The sequence below is a fragment of the Aythya fuligula genome, chromosome 25 (genome assembly GCF_009819795.1).
Source record: "Aythya fuligula isolate bAytFul2 chromosome 25, bAytFul2.pri, whole genome shotgun sequence".
Lineage (NCBI taxonomy): Eukaryota > Metazoa > Chordata > Aves > Anseriformes > Anatidae > Aythya > Aythya fuligula.
Window position 1 is genome coordinate 2,840,184 of NC_045583.1, and position 13,796 is coordinate 2,853,979.

Here is a 13,796-nt window from a genome sequence, read left to right on the forward strand (position 1 = left end):
TATTTTGCTCTTTCGTGCCAATGACTCTCAGTGCAGGTTTCTGCAGCAGCAGGCAGCTTCTAAGGTGCACGCATTGACAATAATCCACCTGAAAATCCTACCTTTTTATAGTCCCTGTTACTCTCCTCTTCTGCTCTGCTGCTGAGGGCAGCTAACCGGTTCTCCCTCCGGGTGTAGGCACTGGAGCGGCTGGAGGCACGATCGCTGTAGGAGGAGGAGTCACTGGCAGGAGTAGGGTTTGTAGCTGCTTCCAACCTAAAATGCAAAGAGGATCTAGCACCATGGAGCAGGGACCATGTTGGGACTGCCTGTCTGAGCCTGCCAGGCTGGGGCTCGAGGCTGTGCACAGGCGCTGGGACTGCTGAGCACGCTCCTGCTGCAGCGCAGCGCCCAAGGGCAGGGAGCAGCAGCACCGAAACAAGTGGGAAAAGTCCAGTGGGTATCAGCCCCAACCCCACCAGGGCAGTAACTTCCCGTGCATCTCCCATCTGCATGGTGGGAATGGGCTCCGTTGCTAACGGGGCACAGAGGGTTTGTGTCTCTTTGTATCTGGTAAGTAATTTGGGGAGCAAAGGCTGGAAGCAAGCTGGCCCAACAGTTCTGCTATGGTAAGTACCGAATGGCCAGAAGCAGCTTCAGCTTATGCTATTGGTTTGAAGTGCTGGGAAGCCCTGAAGCCATAGAAAAAAGTGTCACTGATAAATATTAAACAGAAAAAAAAATCCAAGAAACAAAACTCTTACCTGGAAAGTCTTTCATGCTGAAAGGAGAAGGGGAGAAAAAGAAAGAAAAATTAAATTAATAACCAGAAGAATTGACAGTTCAATTCAAGAATCGCAGAGCTGCCACGTAGCAGCAGTTTCCTACCTCTGACACAAGCAGCAAGCTCACAACAAGCTACACAGCGCTACCTCCCACGCCCAAACTGCGATTCACCAATTCCTGCCTGAATTTCAATTGCTTCTGCTGCTCTGAAGTACTTCAGATTTAATTTCTTTCCTTAACCTAAAAACTACTGAACCTTGAACTTCAAATCCTAGTTTACGGAATTGAAATCCATTCCTTGGACCAAAACTAATCTATTGTTTCCTTTTTGAATCAAATTATTCTTCTCGATTTTGACCGCTGTCCTATGCACGATGTGGGTGAGAGTGATTTATGGACCAGAAGCACTGAGCTCTCGGCGCATTCACGTTGGATGTCTAAAAACCACAAACCGTTTTTCTCTCCATGGGCAGACACCTCCCCTACCAAGGAGAGCTTCATGACAGCCAGGGGAACACAGCAGAGCTGCCCGAGGAAGGGAGAGGAGCCCTCAGCAGCCAAAATATTCATCACACTGCTTGTAGTGTGCCTCAGGTTCTGCTTTCCCCATCGATGTCCCAGTGGCCGCGGTGCAGCTCTCAGCTCCGTCGTTGCTCATACACCAAAACTGACCTGGGCCAACTAATGCACAGGGGAGGTTACAGAAGAGTTTTGCTTGGCACTGTAACACGCTACAGGGCCTGGTTGTGGTAAACCGCAGTTTTTAATGGGGTTTTCTGGACTGGACAGCTTTCTCCTCCAAATGCCAAAGCCAACCAGCAATAGCACAGGTGTCCCGCAGGATGCACCACCCTGATCTAGCGCTTCCTTCCTGCAAGTTTCTCCATCTGGCAGATGTTTACTCAAACCCGAGGTGCAGTCTGACACTTTTTCAGTCTCTTGAACTGGAAATTGAGCCCGACGTCCCGCTACCAGTGTTATTAGCAATGCTGTTTCTGCAAGCGAGCACAAACCACCTGCCAGTGCTACCAGCTATTTCCCTACAGCCTTTTTAAGAAGTGAACACAAGAAGAAGGACATTGCAACTGAGGAGAGGGGCCAGGACTGTCACCTCACAGCACGGAGGAGCCCCTCATATTGAGCCGGAACCTCCTGGGCTTCCATCTGTGCCCGCTGCCTCTCGTCCTGTCGCTGGGCACAACCGCAGAGCCCGGCTCCATCCTGCCGACACCTCCCCTCAGCCATTTATCCCCACGGACGGGTCTCCCCTCAGCCTTTCCTCCCGGCTGAGCAGCCCCAGCTCTCTCGGCCTGTCCCAGGGGTGCACCAGGCCTCAGGCCCCTCAGCCCCGTCCTCAGGACTTGTCAGGATGCAGGAACGTGATGACACTCTGTGTGCTGCTTTTAATTCATCCTACCCTAATAAAACCCTGATCCCGGATTCCAGGAAGGAGCCTCCTGACGGGGCCTGCCATCAGGGCCGCCTGGAGGGCCGCCCTCCCTGGGATGCCACTGTTGGAGCCACACCAAGGCTGCGAACCGAAGCAGCCCAACACGTTCGACGCCTCATTCAAGCACATTTCAAGCTGAAGCTGCTAAACCCGAAGCTCAAAAGGGACGAGCAAAGCCCGCTGTTAATTAGCACACCCTCCCTAGAGCTGTCGCAGCCGATCCAGGTGCTGGCACAGGCCCGGAGCCATGACAGTGGGCCCAGCCCCGGGCTCCTTCACTGGCTCTAACCCCTCTCCATGCAGGACAGCACAAGTTTTCTTTGTACCACACAGGCGATGCTCCTGCCTGTCGCTGTCCCACGGACATCCACCAAAACCCAGACACGAACAGCCCTGCTCCCAGAGGCTCAGAGCCTCCACACGCCAAGAAGCAGTCACCACACGACCAACCTCTTGCGCTGGGTGTTGCTAAAAAGATTCCCTGTTTTCAGCCACCAATGCGTTGGCCGAGGTCTCTGGGGTCTTTTGGCAGCAGAGCTCCTCACACTTGCCTCGTTAAGACGTTGGTTGCCCCAGCATGAGGCCTGGCAGCTCCCCTGAAATTTTGGCCCGGTGACCTGGGCTCCGCGGTTCGGTGGGAGGGGGAATTGGGAAGTGATTAACAAGCCTCTTGCTGGAAGTTATTTGTGCACTTTCTGCTAATCCCTTTCAGTGACAACTCCCCTTACAGTGACAAACGGCTCGACAAGTAATCCACTTAATATCAAGCTTGCATTTATTTCAACAAACACACCCGATAATGGATTTGAACAGAGCTGGGGAAGTCCACACGTGGCAGGGCAAGGCGATGTGAAAACCGAGCAAGAAAAGCCAAACCTGAGCAGGTTCCCAAGCAAGTCTGTGCACTTCCAGCAGGAGGAAAACATCATTTTTGTCTTTTTTTTTTTTTTTTTTCCTCAAAGAAACAAATAATCTCCAGAGGCAGAGACAGCAGGGGTGTGCTTCTGCTAAGGAGGGGTGGGGTAAGACAGGAATCATTTTAAATACCAAAGGAAAAAAATAACAAAGCAGGGCCTAGTTTATTGGATTGGAAAACCTCCCTGTGAACTGGGAAGAATTATTTCAGGTTGCAACTGTCCCTGTCTCTCCACGGGGAGGGAGACACCAGTTAGGACCAGGGGACCTGCGGGCCCCGCTCCTGCCAACACCAGGACGAGCGCATCGCGGCTTCCCTCCTACACTCTCCACCCCAGCACTGGGCACCTCTGGGGCTTCTTGAGCCCAAAGCTGGATTTTTTGTCTTTCTGCAGGGTCTGCTCCGCTTTGCCCTCGCAGCTGCCGAAGGTGCCGCCCTGCACCGCGGCATCCCAAAGGGACGCAGGCATCGCACGGTGCCGAGTTATGGGAAATGTTTGCAGTCACAGTGCTTGGGAAAAGCCCGCGTCCTTCCCTCACCCTTCAATTTTCGGGTGCCTCTCACCATGTTGTTTCAGTTAAGTGGTATTTTTGTGACAAGGATGATTAAGCTGAGAGGAACTGGATGAAGCCCGGGTCTGGGAACAAGACATTATAGCCACTGCTGGAAATAGCCCTGCTCTAATGGAAGGTGCAAAGCAGTTTTCATCAGCAGATTATTCCTCTGCTTGCTGTTACCTTCAGGGAAGGAAGGGATATTTATTTTATTTTAAATCAGTTTCTCGCTCAATATTTTCTTGAGTTTTGCATGGAGGCCAGTGCTGGCATCGAAAGTAGGAGCTTATCCTATTCATTTTTTTTTAAATTATGATAGAAGAGGGAAAAAAAAAAAGCCTGAATGAGAAAAAAAAAAAAGTTCCACTTTTCAGTTACAGAAAAGGCTCCAAGTAAAAAGGGTGACATGAAAAGCAGCAGTTCTGAGCACAAAGACAGGCTTTGAAGCCTGAGGAAATGAGTCAAACAAAATGATGACCGAAATCTTGTGCACTTGGGACGCGCTTGTGCTGCTGGAGAGGTACCTGGCAGGGGAACCGTGAGCTCTGCATGCAAACACTGGAGTACGTGCTTAGCTGAGACATCCCTGTTATTTGCTCACACACAGACAAATGTTCTCAGAGGCCACTGGGACATCACATCGGTGACATTTCCAACAGAAAGCAGCTTCCTTCCAGCCCCGTTCTGCCCTGCTGCTGGCCACAGAGCCCTTGGAAACCTTTGCTGTGCTTCCAGCTGCACCTGCATGGTCATCACTGCTCCTCCACTGACTGCCTCTTCTTTAAAACCACTAAATATGCCACTTCAACTTCTGCAGCATCAGCTCTCTCACCGTGTGGTGTATGTAAGCAGTGAAGAAGGACGTGTCTGCTCGGAGATCCTGTCCCAGAGCTTCAAACTCTGAGGTCAGAGTCAGAAGGTGAAGGGCAAAGCTCTCCCTGCAACATTTCTTGAAATAGAAGTTGGGGTAAACATAGGGAAACTGGAGCCAAGACCACCAAAGGACAAACGTGCACTGACACGCTGCAAGACAGGGCTTTCTCCTCCTGATTACTCTTGACTGAACACCGCACAACCTGCTCAGGTTAAGGACAGGATGCTGAGAGACGGCTGCACCACCCCTAGGAACGCAGCGCTCTTTGTTTGCTTTCTTTTTTTCCTGGCAAATCTGGAACTGTGCTCTCAGCGTTGCCCGGACTGCTTTATTTCCCTCGGGACCAGGAGTTTGACTAGAAACGGCAGCCACGGAAGCATGGGGTTGTGAAATCCTCCTTCTCACAACCTAAACAGGGTCACAGCGTTTCAGGGGGTGGGGGGGGAGGAGGACCCCGGGGAGCGGCGAGGAGCCAGAAGCGGCTGCCCTGGTTCGGAAAGCAGCACGCCTTCCCCTCCCGGCAGCCAGCACCGAGCCCAGGCCCCGGCACCCTGCTGAGAGCACCGAGCCCTAAACGTGGAAGCGTAATTTAAGGGGTAATTTAAAAGCACAGAAAGCTCGTGGGCATGCCTCTCGTTTCTGGTGACCCCTCGCTCCTGGACCTCTCGTGGAGGGAGGCTGGGTGTCCTACGTCTCCTCCAAACTTGCCCTTCACCTGCCAGGTCTCCTCTTCTTTCCTCGCGGCCGTTCAGGCAGCCTAGGGGGTGGCAGAGGGCAGCAAAGGGGGTTGGTTATTTCTGCAAGCCTCCCAGACAGGGTCAGAGCTGACTTGGCCAAGCCGGGCTGGCAAAACACGGGATATGTGAGATAGGACCTGAGAACAAGGACAAACAGCATCATACCAGGCTGATTTCCCCTGCACACCTTTCTCCTGCCCCCTGTTCTCATTCTGGCCACTCCAGGGACGAGGCAAAGCCGGGCACCGGCCGTGGCTTTACTCCTCCGGACCCCTTGCGATGCTGCAAAGCACCAGGAGCACCCCCGGGACTGGATTTTAGAAACATGCTCGGACTGTGGAAGGCAGGAGCCTTCCCTTCGAAGCTCAGAAGCTTTTACAGCTGTTGGAAGTTCAGGAAAGTATAATTAAAACCAAGTTCCTCGTGGAAGGTTTAGATAAAATGAAACCCTGAAAGGCAGCGCCAAGAGGGGGATCAGCCACTTCTCTTGCCAAGTCAGAAATTGGCCTAATTGCTTCCAATCGCATTCCTCTGTGGCTAGGATCGGACCCAGCAAAGGGAGAGAAAGCCTACTATTAGCCTGCTATTTACATTTCTTCCAAAAAAAAAAAAAAAAAAGGAAAATAGATGCTTTGGGAACATTTTATGCTTCTTTATCTCCAATTGGCCAACCTTAGGAAAATCTGCTCTATTTTAAGATAGTTCTCAAGGAGTTTAGTTTGGGGTGTTTTGCTTCCGAGATCCCCACCAACACCCCTGCCAACGAGCCACCATTTAACGAGATCCCAGAGCGCAGCCCCAGCCCTGCTCTCCTCCCCCTTCTTAATCAGGAGAGGAAGTTTTATGAACCTCTCCAATTTTGTTCTTGCGTTGGCAACTGTCCCCCTGTTTGTTTTAGAAAATAAATACGAAACAAAGCCAGCTGCTTGTGGGGCCGCTTCGTTCCCTCTTGGACGCGAAGCCACCAGGGATGCTGCAGGAAGCTGGGTGCCGAGCAGCCGCCGGGTTCCTGCGGTGCCGTGGCTGTGCTGGTGCGGGCACTTGGCACGGCGGCTGCATGGACAACGTCTCCAGTGCCCCGTGCTGCTGCTGCAGCTCCCAAATCTCCCTGGAGCCGTGCAAAAGCTGAGCTGGAAGGAGGAAAGGCAACGAGGGTGGCTGCTGGCTTCACGTGCAGACCCCAGCCCCATCTCGGCCGGGTGCAGCTCGCAGCGGGGCTCCCCTCGATGTGCCCGTCCAGCTGGGTACTGGCAGGGCAATGAGCTCGGAAAGTTTTCCACTGGGTGCAGAATGGTTACAAGATCTGTTTTGAAAGCTGCTTTTGTTCCTTTTTTTTTTTTTTTGAGGTCATTGCCTCCCTTGGAAAGCTGCTCTGCTGACCTGAGAGCTGTGCTTTGCTCCAGCTTCCTGCTAGCTACAGCTGAGCTGATGGCTCCTGCTCCCTTCCCGCTAACGCTCGCGTTTGTGCAAACGCAAGGATTACAAAATCCCATCGATGTGATTAATAATCCAGCGTAGCCAAACCACCTCCAGCTAACCTTCAGCTCCCCAAAGCCCGACGCAAAGTACGTTTTCACAAACTATAAATCAATAGGCTTTGCTTAATAAAAGCTGCCATTACCGAAGCATGATATTAGAAGATCCTCCGAGATGAAATAGTGGCTTTGGCAGCGGGCTGAGACGGATCGCATCGTTCACAGCACGGACAACGCGCGTTTAATCAGAAACAAATACACACGGCTGTGGCGGACTGACGACCGCATCTCCCGCAACCCCAAACACATCGAAACGTTTTGCAGCCTTGCAACCTTTGTGCGCTTGCCAGCCCCGTGCCTCAGTTCCCCGCGCCTCCCTCACGTGGCCCGCTGGCTCTGCAGCAGCTGCAGTTTATTACCAGGGTCTCTGGGGGATAAAGCTCTCCATGTAAAACGTCAGGCTGGATTGTATTTTAATTTCGGGAAGGCCACAATTCAGAAACCTGGGCTCGCTGCTCTTATTTTTCCTTCTTTTTCTAAGGGATCAAATTTTATTGGTGAAAAATTTCATTTCGCAAAGCGACGCGAGCTTAGACAAAGCTCTCCAGACATGAGGCAACAAAAGCTGAACGGCCAAGTGACCCACGAGGAGAAAGAAGATCGCTTCTCCCAAATTTCTTCGGTATGAGACTGCCACAGGGCTGCAGGCAACAGCTTCTGCCTTGCCCCTGCAAACGCTCCCCTGGGACGCTCCCAGGTGTTATCATCGGGCGTTTAAATACCAATTAGGGGAGCAGCCAGGATCCAGCTGCCTCAAACCAACCTGCCGACGTCTTGGCACGAAGCGTGCACCGACGAAGCCTGCTGAACACCTCCGTCCTGCAGCCACATAGCATTCCTGTGACACTGCTCCAGCTGCAGGGAGCGCTCGCATGGAAAAGCCATCAGGGCTGCTGTGGGTATGCCGAGCTGTCTGTGCCACGCTGAGCACCCTGGGCTGTCGGAGTTAAGGCTCTTTGTGCTGTCTCTCTCTCCCTCCTCATTTGTTTCAGGCTAAAATAGCTCCAGACCAGCTGCCAGGCAGGGATCTGAACCCAAATCTGGTTGGGGACGTCTGCTCCGAAGATTTTGTTTCTATTGAACTGCAGGAGTAACTTCAGCAATTTGGGGTCATTAAAAACACAAAACACAAAAAAAACACACACAAACAACTCCTTAGAAAAAAAAAAACAAACAAAAAAAACCAAAAAACTCCTTGGAAAAAAACAACAACCAAGCAACCAATCAACCAACCAACAGAAACCCTACAAAAAGCAAACCAAAATGTTAACAGCTCCCCAGGGTTTTTATCTGACCACCAGTTGCGACTCCGGTGCGGTGGAAATCTGCGAGCACACGGCACAAAGCTGCCTGGAAGGGCACAGGTACGCTGCTGGTGCCCTGGGGATGTGATGGGGCCGAGCTCTGTCTCTCCTAGCCCTGTTTTCTCTGGGTTTGTAGTCCCTTCATGGCAAACACAGCTATAATAGGTTCCTGCAACTGCAGTAACCGCTGGTTTCCAGTTCGGTTTGAAGTGGTTTCCTGCCCACGGTTTCCACCCGCTCTCCCATCGCTTCCCTTGGCCGCCCGGTCCCACCCCATGGCACCTCCCTGTCCCGGCTCTGCCAGCGTGCCCGGTTGGGTGGCTGGACCACGGGCTGAGCCACGTCACACATCTCCTCCTCCTCCTCACCCCTCGGGTATCGCAGGCTCATTCCCTGCTCCGTCCCTCGGAGGTGCCGAGCGATGGCGTGTGGCTGCGAGCGGCTCCCCTCGGAGCCCGGCCGCCCTCTCCAGGCAGCTGGAGTTGTTTGGGCAGCAGTGGGAAGTTCGAAACGTGGTCCCCGTGCTGCTTTCTCTGAGACCAGTCACCAGCACGCCTAAAACAGCCAGACCACGACACAAGCCAGGTCCCAGGGGGATCTCAACACTGCGTGTGAAACCGCGTCCTGCAGGCCCAGCCCTAGCGCTCCGTGAGGATCCTCCGCAGCAGCAGCACAGCACTGCACAGGAGAAAAGGAGCAGAAAATGTTATTTTGATAACAGCAGGGTTTTGCCCACCCTAGAAAACGCATCAGGGCTGGGGCACAGGAACAAGCAGAGGTCCGTGAGCGTTCAGACCACTCGGTAGTTTACAGGCTGCCTGCTCTGTCCCTGGGAAGCGAGGGGGGTTGAAGAGGAGAGTTTAGCCACAGGGACACCAGCTGGGTGAGCCTCTTGCTCCGCGGGTCACAGCACGTGCCCTGGCCCATTTTATTTATACCCAGGGATGCGGCCAGGGACAGCAGAGAGCTGTCTGGCCACTGAGTCACAGCAGAGAACAGCGAACCGGGGGTGCCCGGGGGATGGCCAGACGTTCCTGATACGCTGCCAGATATGGCCAATTACAGAGGAAAACAACAAAATACAGAACAAACAGAACGCGGAACGATTTCTTAAAGATACCCATCTAAGGAATACGATGCTTGAGGAATAACCACTGATCAGACCAAGGAACAAGTCAGGGTGAGGAGGAACACGGCCTGAAGTTAATTGCTTTGAAGTTTGAGCTCCAGCATCCCACTTTTTTGCTGGCTAACGGAGAGGATGCAGCAGCTTCTTCAGACACTGTGCGGCCAGTCAGCAACCCCGACATTAGAAAGAAAAAGTCCTGAGACAACTTCCTTGACCTGATTTCAAGTTCTGTAGCATCGTTTTTATCACAACCAGCACGAGTCCAAGCCACCAGCTGGCAAGCCAAGAAGATAAGGTTTCCTGGAGCAATGTTTCCAGCACACCCTTTATGTTCTAATGCGGCTGCAGCAGCAGCGCAGCAAGCCAAGTGATTCACACAGGTCTAAGTAATGTGAGAATAAACCTGTTACCATTAACATCTGAAACAAGACCAAACTTGTTGCAAAACCACTCAACAGAGCGAAAACTGACCGTCAGACACACTTATTCAGAGCTCTGCGAAGGCTGTAATCTGAGCAGGCATTTCTACCAGCGCCTCAACGCTCCTGGACATCGCTCCGTGATTAAAAGCCGTCTGGTTTGGCCGCGTTACCAGACCTCTAAGATTTTCTGCCATTATTTATGTGTTAATACCCAAAACATGCCGGTTTTATTTGCACACCAAGCATCTGCAGCTCAAATGGCCAATGCTTTTGTGCGTTCGCTTTTCTTCCTTGAAGATTTGCTTTGGATTCTGGACATGTGTCCACATCAAAATCACACCCGGGTGGGAAGCATCCGAGCAGCGATTGCCATGGCAGCAGAACGACCGCGGGCTGGATCTGGAGGCCAGCTAACACAAGGCGGTTTGTAAAGTTGCTTTGAGTATTACTCTCAAGTGACTTGGTGAAAACATACGGCCCGTTCGAGGTGCTCCTGCATCCCAGATCCCACTGAGCACGGCTCCTGCAGCCCCTCCAAGGAAAGGCAGGACAAAATCAATGGGTACGGACGATGGAGCACCCTTAACACTTGATTGCTGAGAGCCTGCTGCCAAAAATGCTGCTGCAAAGCTCAAGGAACAAGCAGGGAAGGTGGCTTAATGAGGGAGCAACCCAGCAGCAGACAGGAAAAGCCTTCTACTGAACCTTCAGGCATGGCCAGGACCAACGCTGACTCTCCAGCCTCTTGAGAGGCGAGTGGCAAGCATCAAGTGATGACAGCCAAGGTGCAGCCCAGCACATGCAGGGGGCTGGCAGCTTGGGATGACAGGACAGGGAGCACTCCTCCAAAGGAAGGGAGGCAGGGAACGGCTGAGAAGTTGCCCTTAAAATCTGTGCCGTGAGCTGGGAGCATGCATCGAGCGTGCATCTCCTCCAGCTTTCATCTTCCTAACCTGTAGCACCCGGGGAAACACAAGGGTTGTGGAGTGCCAAGGCACAGAGAGGCGAACTGAAACACAACTACAGGGCACTTCCTACAAAAAAAAAACCAAAAAACTGGCCCAGCATAAACAAGGTCTTTAAAAGATAAATAAACAAAAAGCGTTCCTCCCTTTCACCTGGTAAAACACACCCAGGGTGATCTGACAGGATGTAATTACACGGTCACTGTAATTGCAGGCTGTGCCATCTCGACACAGAAATGAGGTACCGTAGCTTGACGAGGTTTGAGGACAACAAGATGGTGCTGACCTTGCCCCAGGGCACGCTGCAGAATTTCCTCGGCGTGCCTTTTGCTGGTGCCCTGCTGTGTTTGAGAATATCACCCTTGTGTGATGTGCAGTGGCTCCCTGCAAGGCGCTCACCCTCCTCGGCTGTGCAGTCGTGGAGATGCCATCAGTGAAAGGTGGGAGAAGAAGCCCAGCAACTTCATCCTAACACCTAAGTAGGAATGCTGCAAAGAGCAGCGGGGCATGCCATAGGAAAGCGCTCTGCAAATGCCATCTGCACGCAGCTCTTTGCCTTAATAAGACCTCCTCTGGGCTGCCTGGTTCTCTGCGAGGTTTCCATGTCTGTCCCATGGGTGCAGCCGCTGCCTGCTCCTCTGTTCCTGCACCCCTGCTCGGATGTTGAGCACCACAGGTCTGCGGGTATCGGTCCCAGCTGGATGGAAATCTAAAAAGCGCCGAGATCTCACACTCCTGCCTGTTTTAGTGAGGGCTGCCAGCCTTGTGGGCACAGGGGTGAAAGGGGGACACACACAATCATGGGGCAAATCCATAGGAAAATGCACTTGGTTCTTGTTCTTGCTCATGGCAGAATTACATCATCTTGGGGATCAGACTGCCCGAGTTAACCCTTTGCTTTGGTTTCAGCTAAACCCTTCCAAGGCATCGGCATTTCCCCAGCCCTGACACACCGACAGGTTCCTACAGCCACCCGTGAGCCAACCTGCCTGCGGCACGGCTTCTCCCACAGCGATGCTCCGGTGCTCCGTCCAGCACCATTGACACTGCAAGAATAAGCAGGGCTTCCTTGCTCACCAGAATCACAAGGGGCCAAGGAAAACTCTTCGCCAGGCTCTCCCTTTCCCACCGGGCACCTGGGAACTCCCACAGCTCGACCCTGTAGCCCCCCAGAGCCCGTCACTACTTGCATCAACGCCATCAGGCACGCGCCATGCAAGCGAATACGGCAGTCAGAGCTCGTGTGAGATGTTTGTCACGTTTATGTGCTGGATCAGGAGGGGAAAATGAGTCAGTGTGTACGCAGAACAGGGCTGATTTAAAAAAAAAAACACCACACACTTGGTTTCTGAGAGAAATTAAAACGTTTCTCAGTTGTATGCTGTGACTAGGAACCTGTTTCCCACCTCCTGTGACGCTGCTTAGCGATGCTGGGTCAGTTCACTGGGGAGAGCACAGCTGGGTGAGCTGGTGCAGGAGCCCAGCCGAGCCGAGGGGATGGGCAGGGACCACCTCCAGCTCCCCAGAGCTGCCCCGGCTGAATGCAGGACCGAAGCACCGAGCTCTTCTCCTGCCTTCAGGGAAGGTGCCGAGGCTGCAGCTTCCACTACGGCCACGGCAGCGGGCTGACCCCTCTGCAGATTTAGGGCTGTGCCTCTCCCAGACCCAGACCTGTCGCTACGAAGGAGCAGACCCCGCGGATCTGATGTGAGCAAACAGCAGCGCTCGGCTTCATTTAATGCTTGCATCTAAAATTAGTCTGCCTTTTTTCAAACTAATTCCTCCAGGCTTTGACGCTGGCACGATAACACTGCTTGACTGCAAAGAGGCTGCCCTACAACCAGCGGGACTGGGAGCTGCCCGAGAGCTAACACCAACGCTGTCACAAGGTGTTCCCACTCTCAAACACCTCCTTAGATCAGGACACCACCCCAGTTCAGGGAGGACAAGACAACTCTCTCAGCCTGCCAGCCCGTCCGTAACAGGTGGTTTTCTTTTTGCGTTGTGGAAATTCTTAAACGATGCCACGGTTCACAGCAGCCCCGAGGCTTAAAACCCCACCGGAGAGCAAACCCCGTTGTGCCAGCAGTATCAAAAGCACTGATGGGAAGAGCGCAGCTTAACAAGCTGCTCAGGTTGTGCCTCGTTTTCATCCGAGATGCTTTCTTGTAGCACCAGGCTGCTGGAGAGGGATGTTTCTGCCCACGGTGAGCAGGGCAGGGGGGCAGCTGCCATCACACAGCCCCCCGCAGCCAGCAGCGCAAACCATCGCAGCACGAGGGCTCCAGGAATTTGCAGCTTTCTTAAAACCTGTTGCTACCAGAGGCACCTTCCCAAGTTTCATTTAAACGATCCTCTTTCCCAAACAAACCCCAGACGCAGGTCTGCAAGGGCAAGACAACAAACCACCACCACCGCCTCCGCTCACCGAGCGGGTCTCCCTGCAATACAGAAAGGAAAAGGCTGCTTACTCTGAGTGTCTTTGCAATCGGGGAAGGAGAGGATGGGGGCGAATCTGACTGAGCCTTCCTGCTTCGAGTATATTCCTTACTCCTGGTGTACAGGGACGACATGGCCTCGCAGGCTGGGTAGCTTTGAGAAGGAGTAAAAGTCTTGCCTTCCTGTCGCTCTACAGCGCTGGGCAGGTCCTTCTTCCAAGGTCAGAACAAACTAATTAAACTATTCACAGCTCTGGTAATTAAACCCCGCTGTTTAGGGTGTATAATTTTAGGCATTAATCTGCTGCAGAGAGAGCTGAGGCTCCGCAACGTCTCTTGTCCAGGCAGAAGAGGCAGTGTCAGGGACGCGGTGCGATCCGGCGCCGTGCCACCCTCACCGTCCGGGCCCCGTCCCGCGATCTCCACAAAAGGGCATTTCCTCGCGTCCGTGCCGCGCGACCAGGAGGCTCTCCCCCCCCCCCCCAAAACGGGAGGAGGAAAAATCTCCCGCCTCAAGAGGAAGAGCCAGAGAAAAGGCTGAGTTTATCTAGAGACACGAAGCTTTTGCGAAAAAAAAGAAAAAGAAAAAAAAAAAAACACAACAAAAACCTGTTTCACTCCCGAGCGCTGCTGCGAGCTCTCTGCCGTAACCGCGCGGAGCTGCATGCTTTAAGTGAAACGCGAAAGCATAAATCAGGAACAAACAC

The 13,796-nt window shown here is 53.0% G+C and overlaps 1 protein-coding gene across 7 annotated transcripts in view; it reads right to left on the minus strand.

The window, feature by feature from the left end:
* Positions 1 to 13,796, minus strand: part of PPP1R12B (protein phosphatase 1 regulatory subunit 12B) — a 110,624-nt gene that overhangs the window by 12,396 nt on the left and 84,432 nt on the right. For 6 of the 7 annotated variants that reach the window (XM_032203280.1, XM_032203274.1, XM_032203278.1 and 3 more), the window contains 2 exons: positions 744 to 760; positions 102 to 255 (listed from right to left, as the gene is read on the minus strand). In XM_032203280.1, the coding sequence (XP_032059171.1) occupies positions 102 to 255; positions 744 to 760 (171 nt within the window). Of the gene's footprint in view, positions 1 to 101; positions 256 to 743; positions 761 to 13,122; positions 13,700 to 13,796 lie in introns of those variants that run through there. The other variant, XM_032203279.1, reaches the window with a different exon arrangement.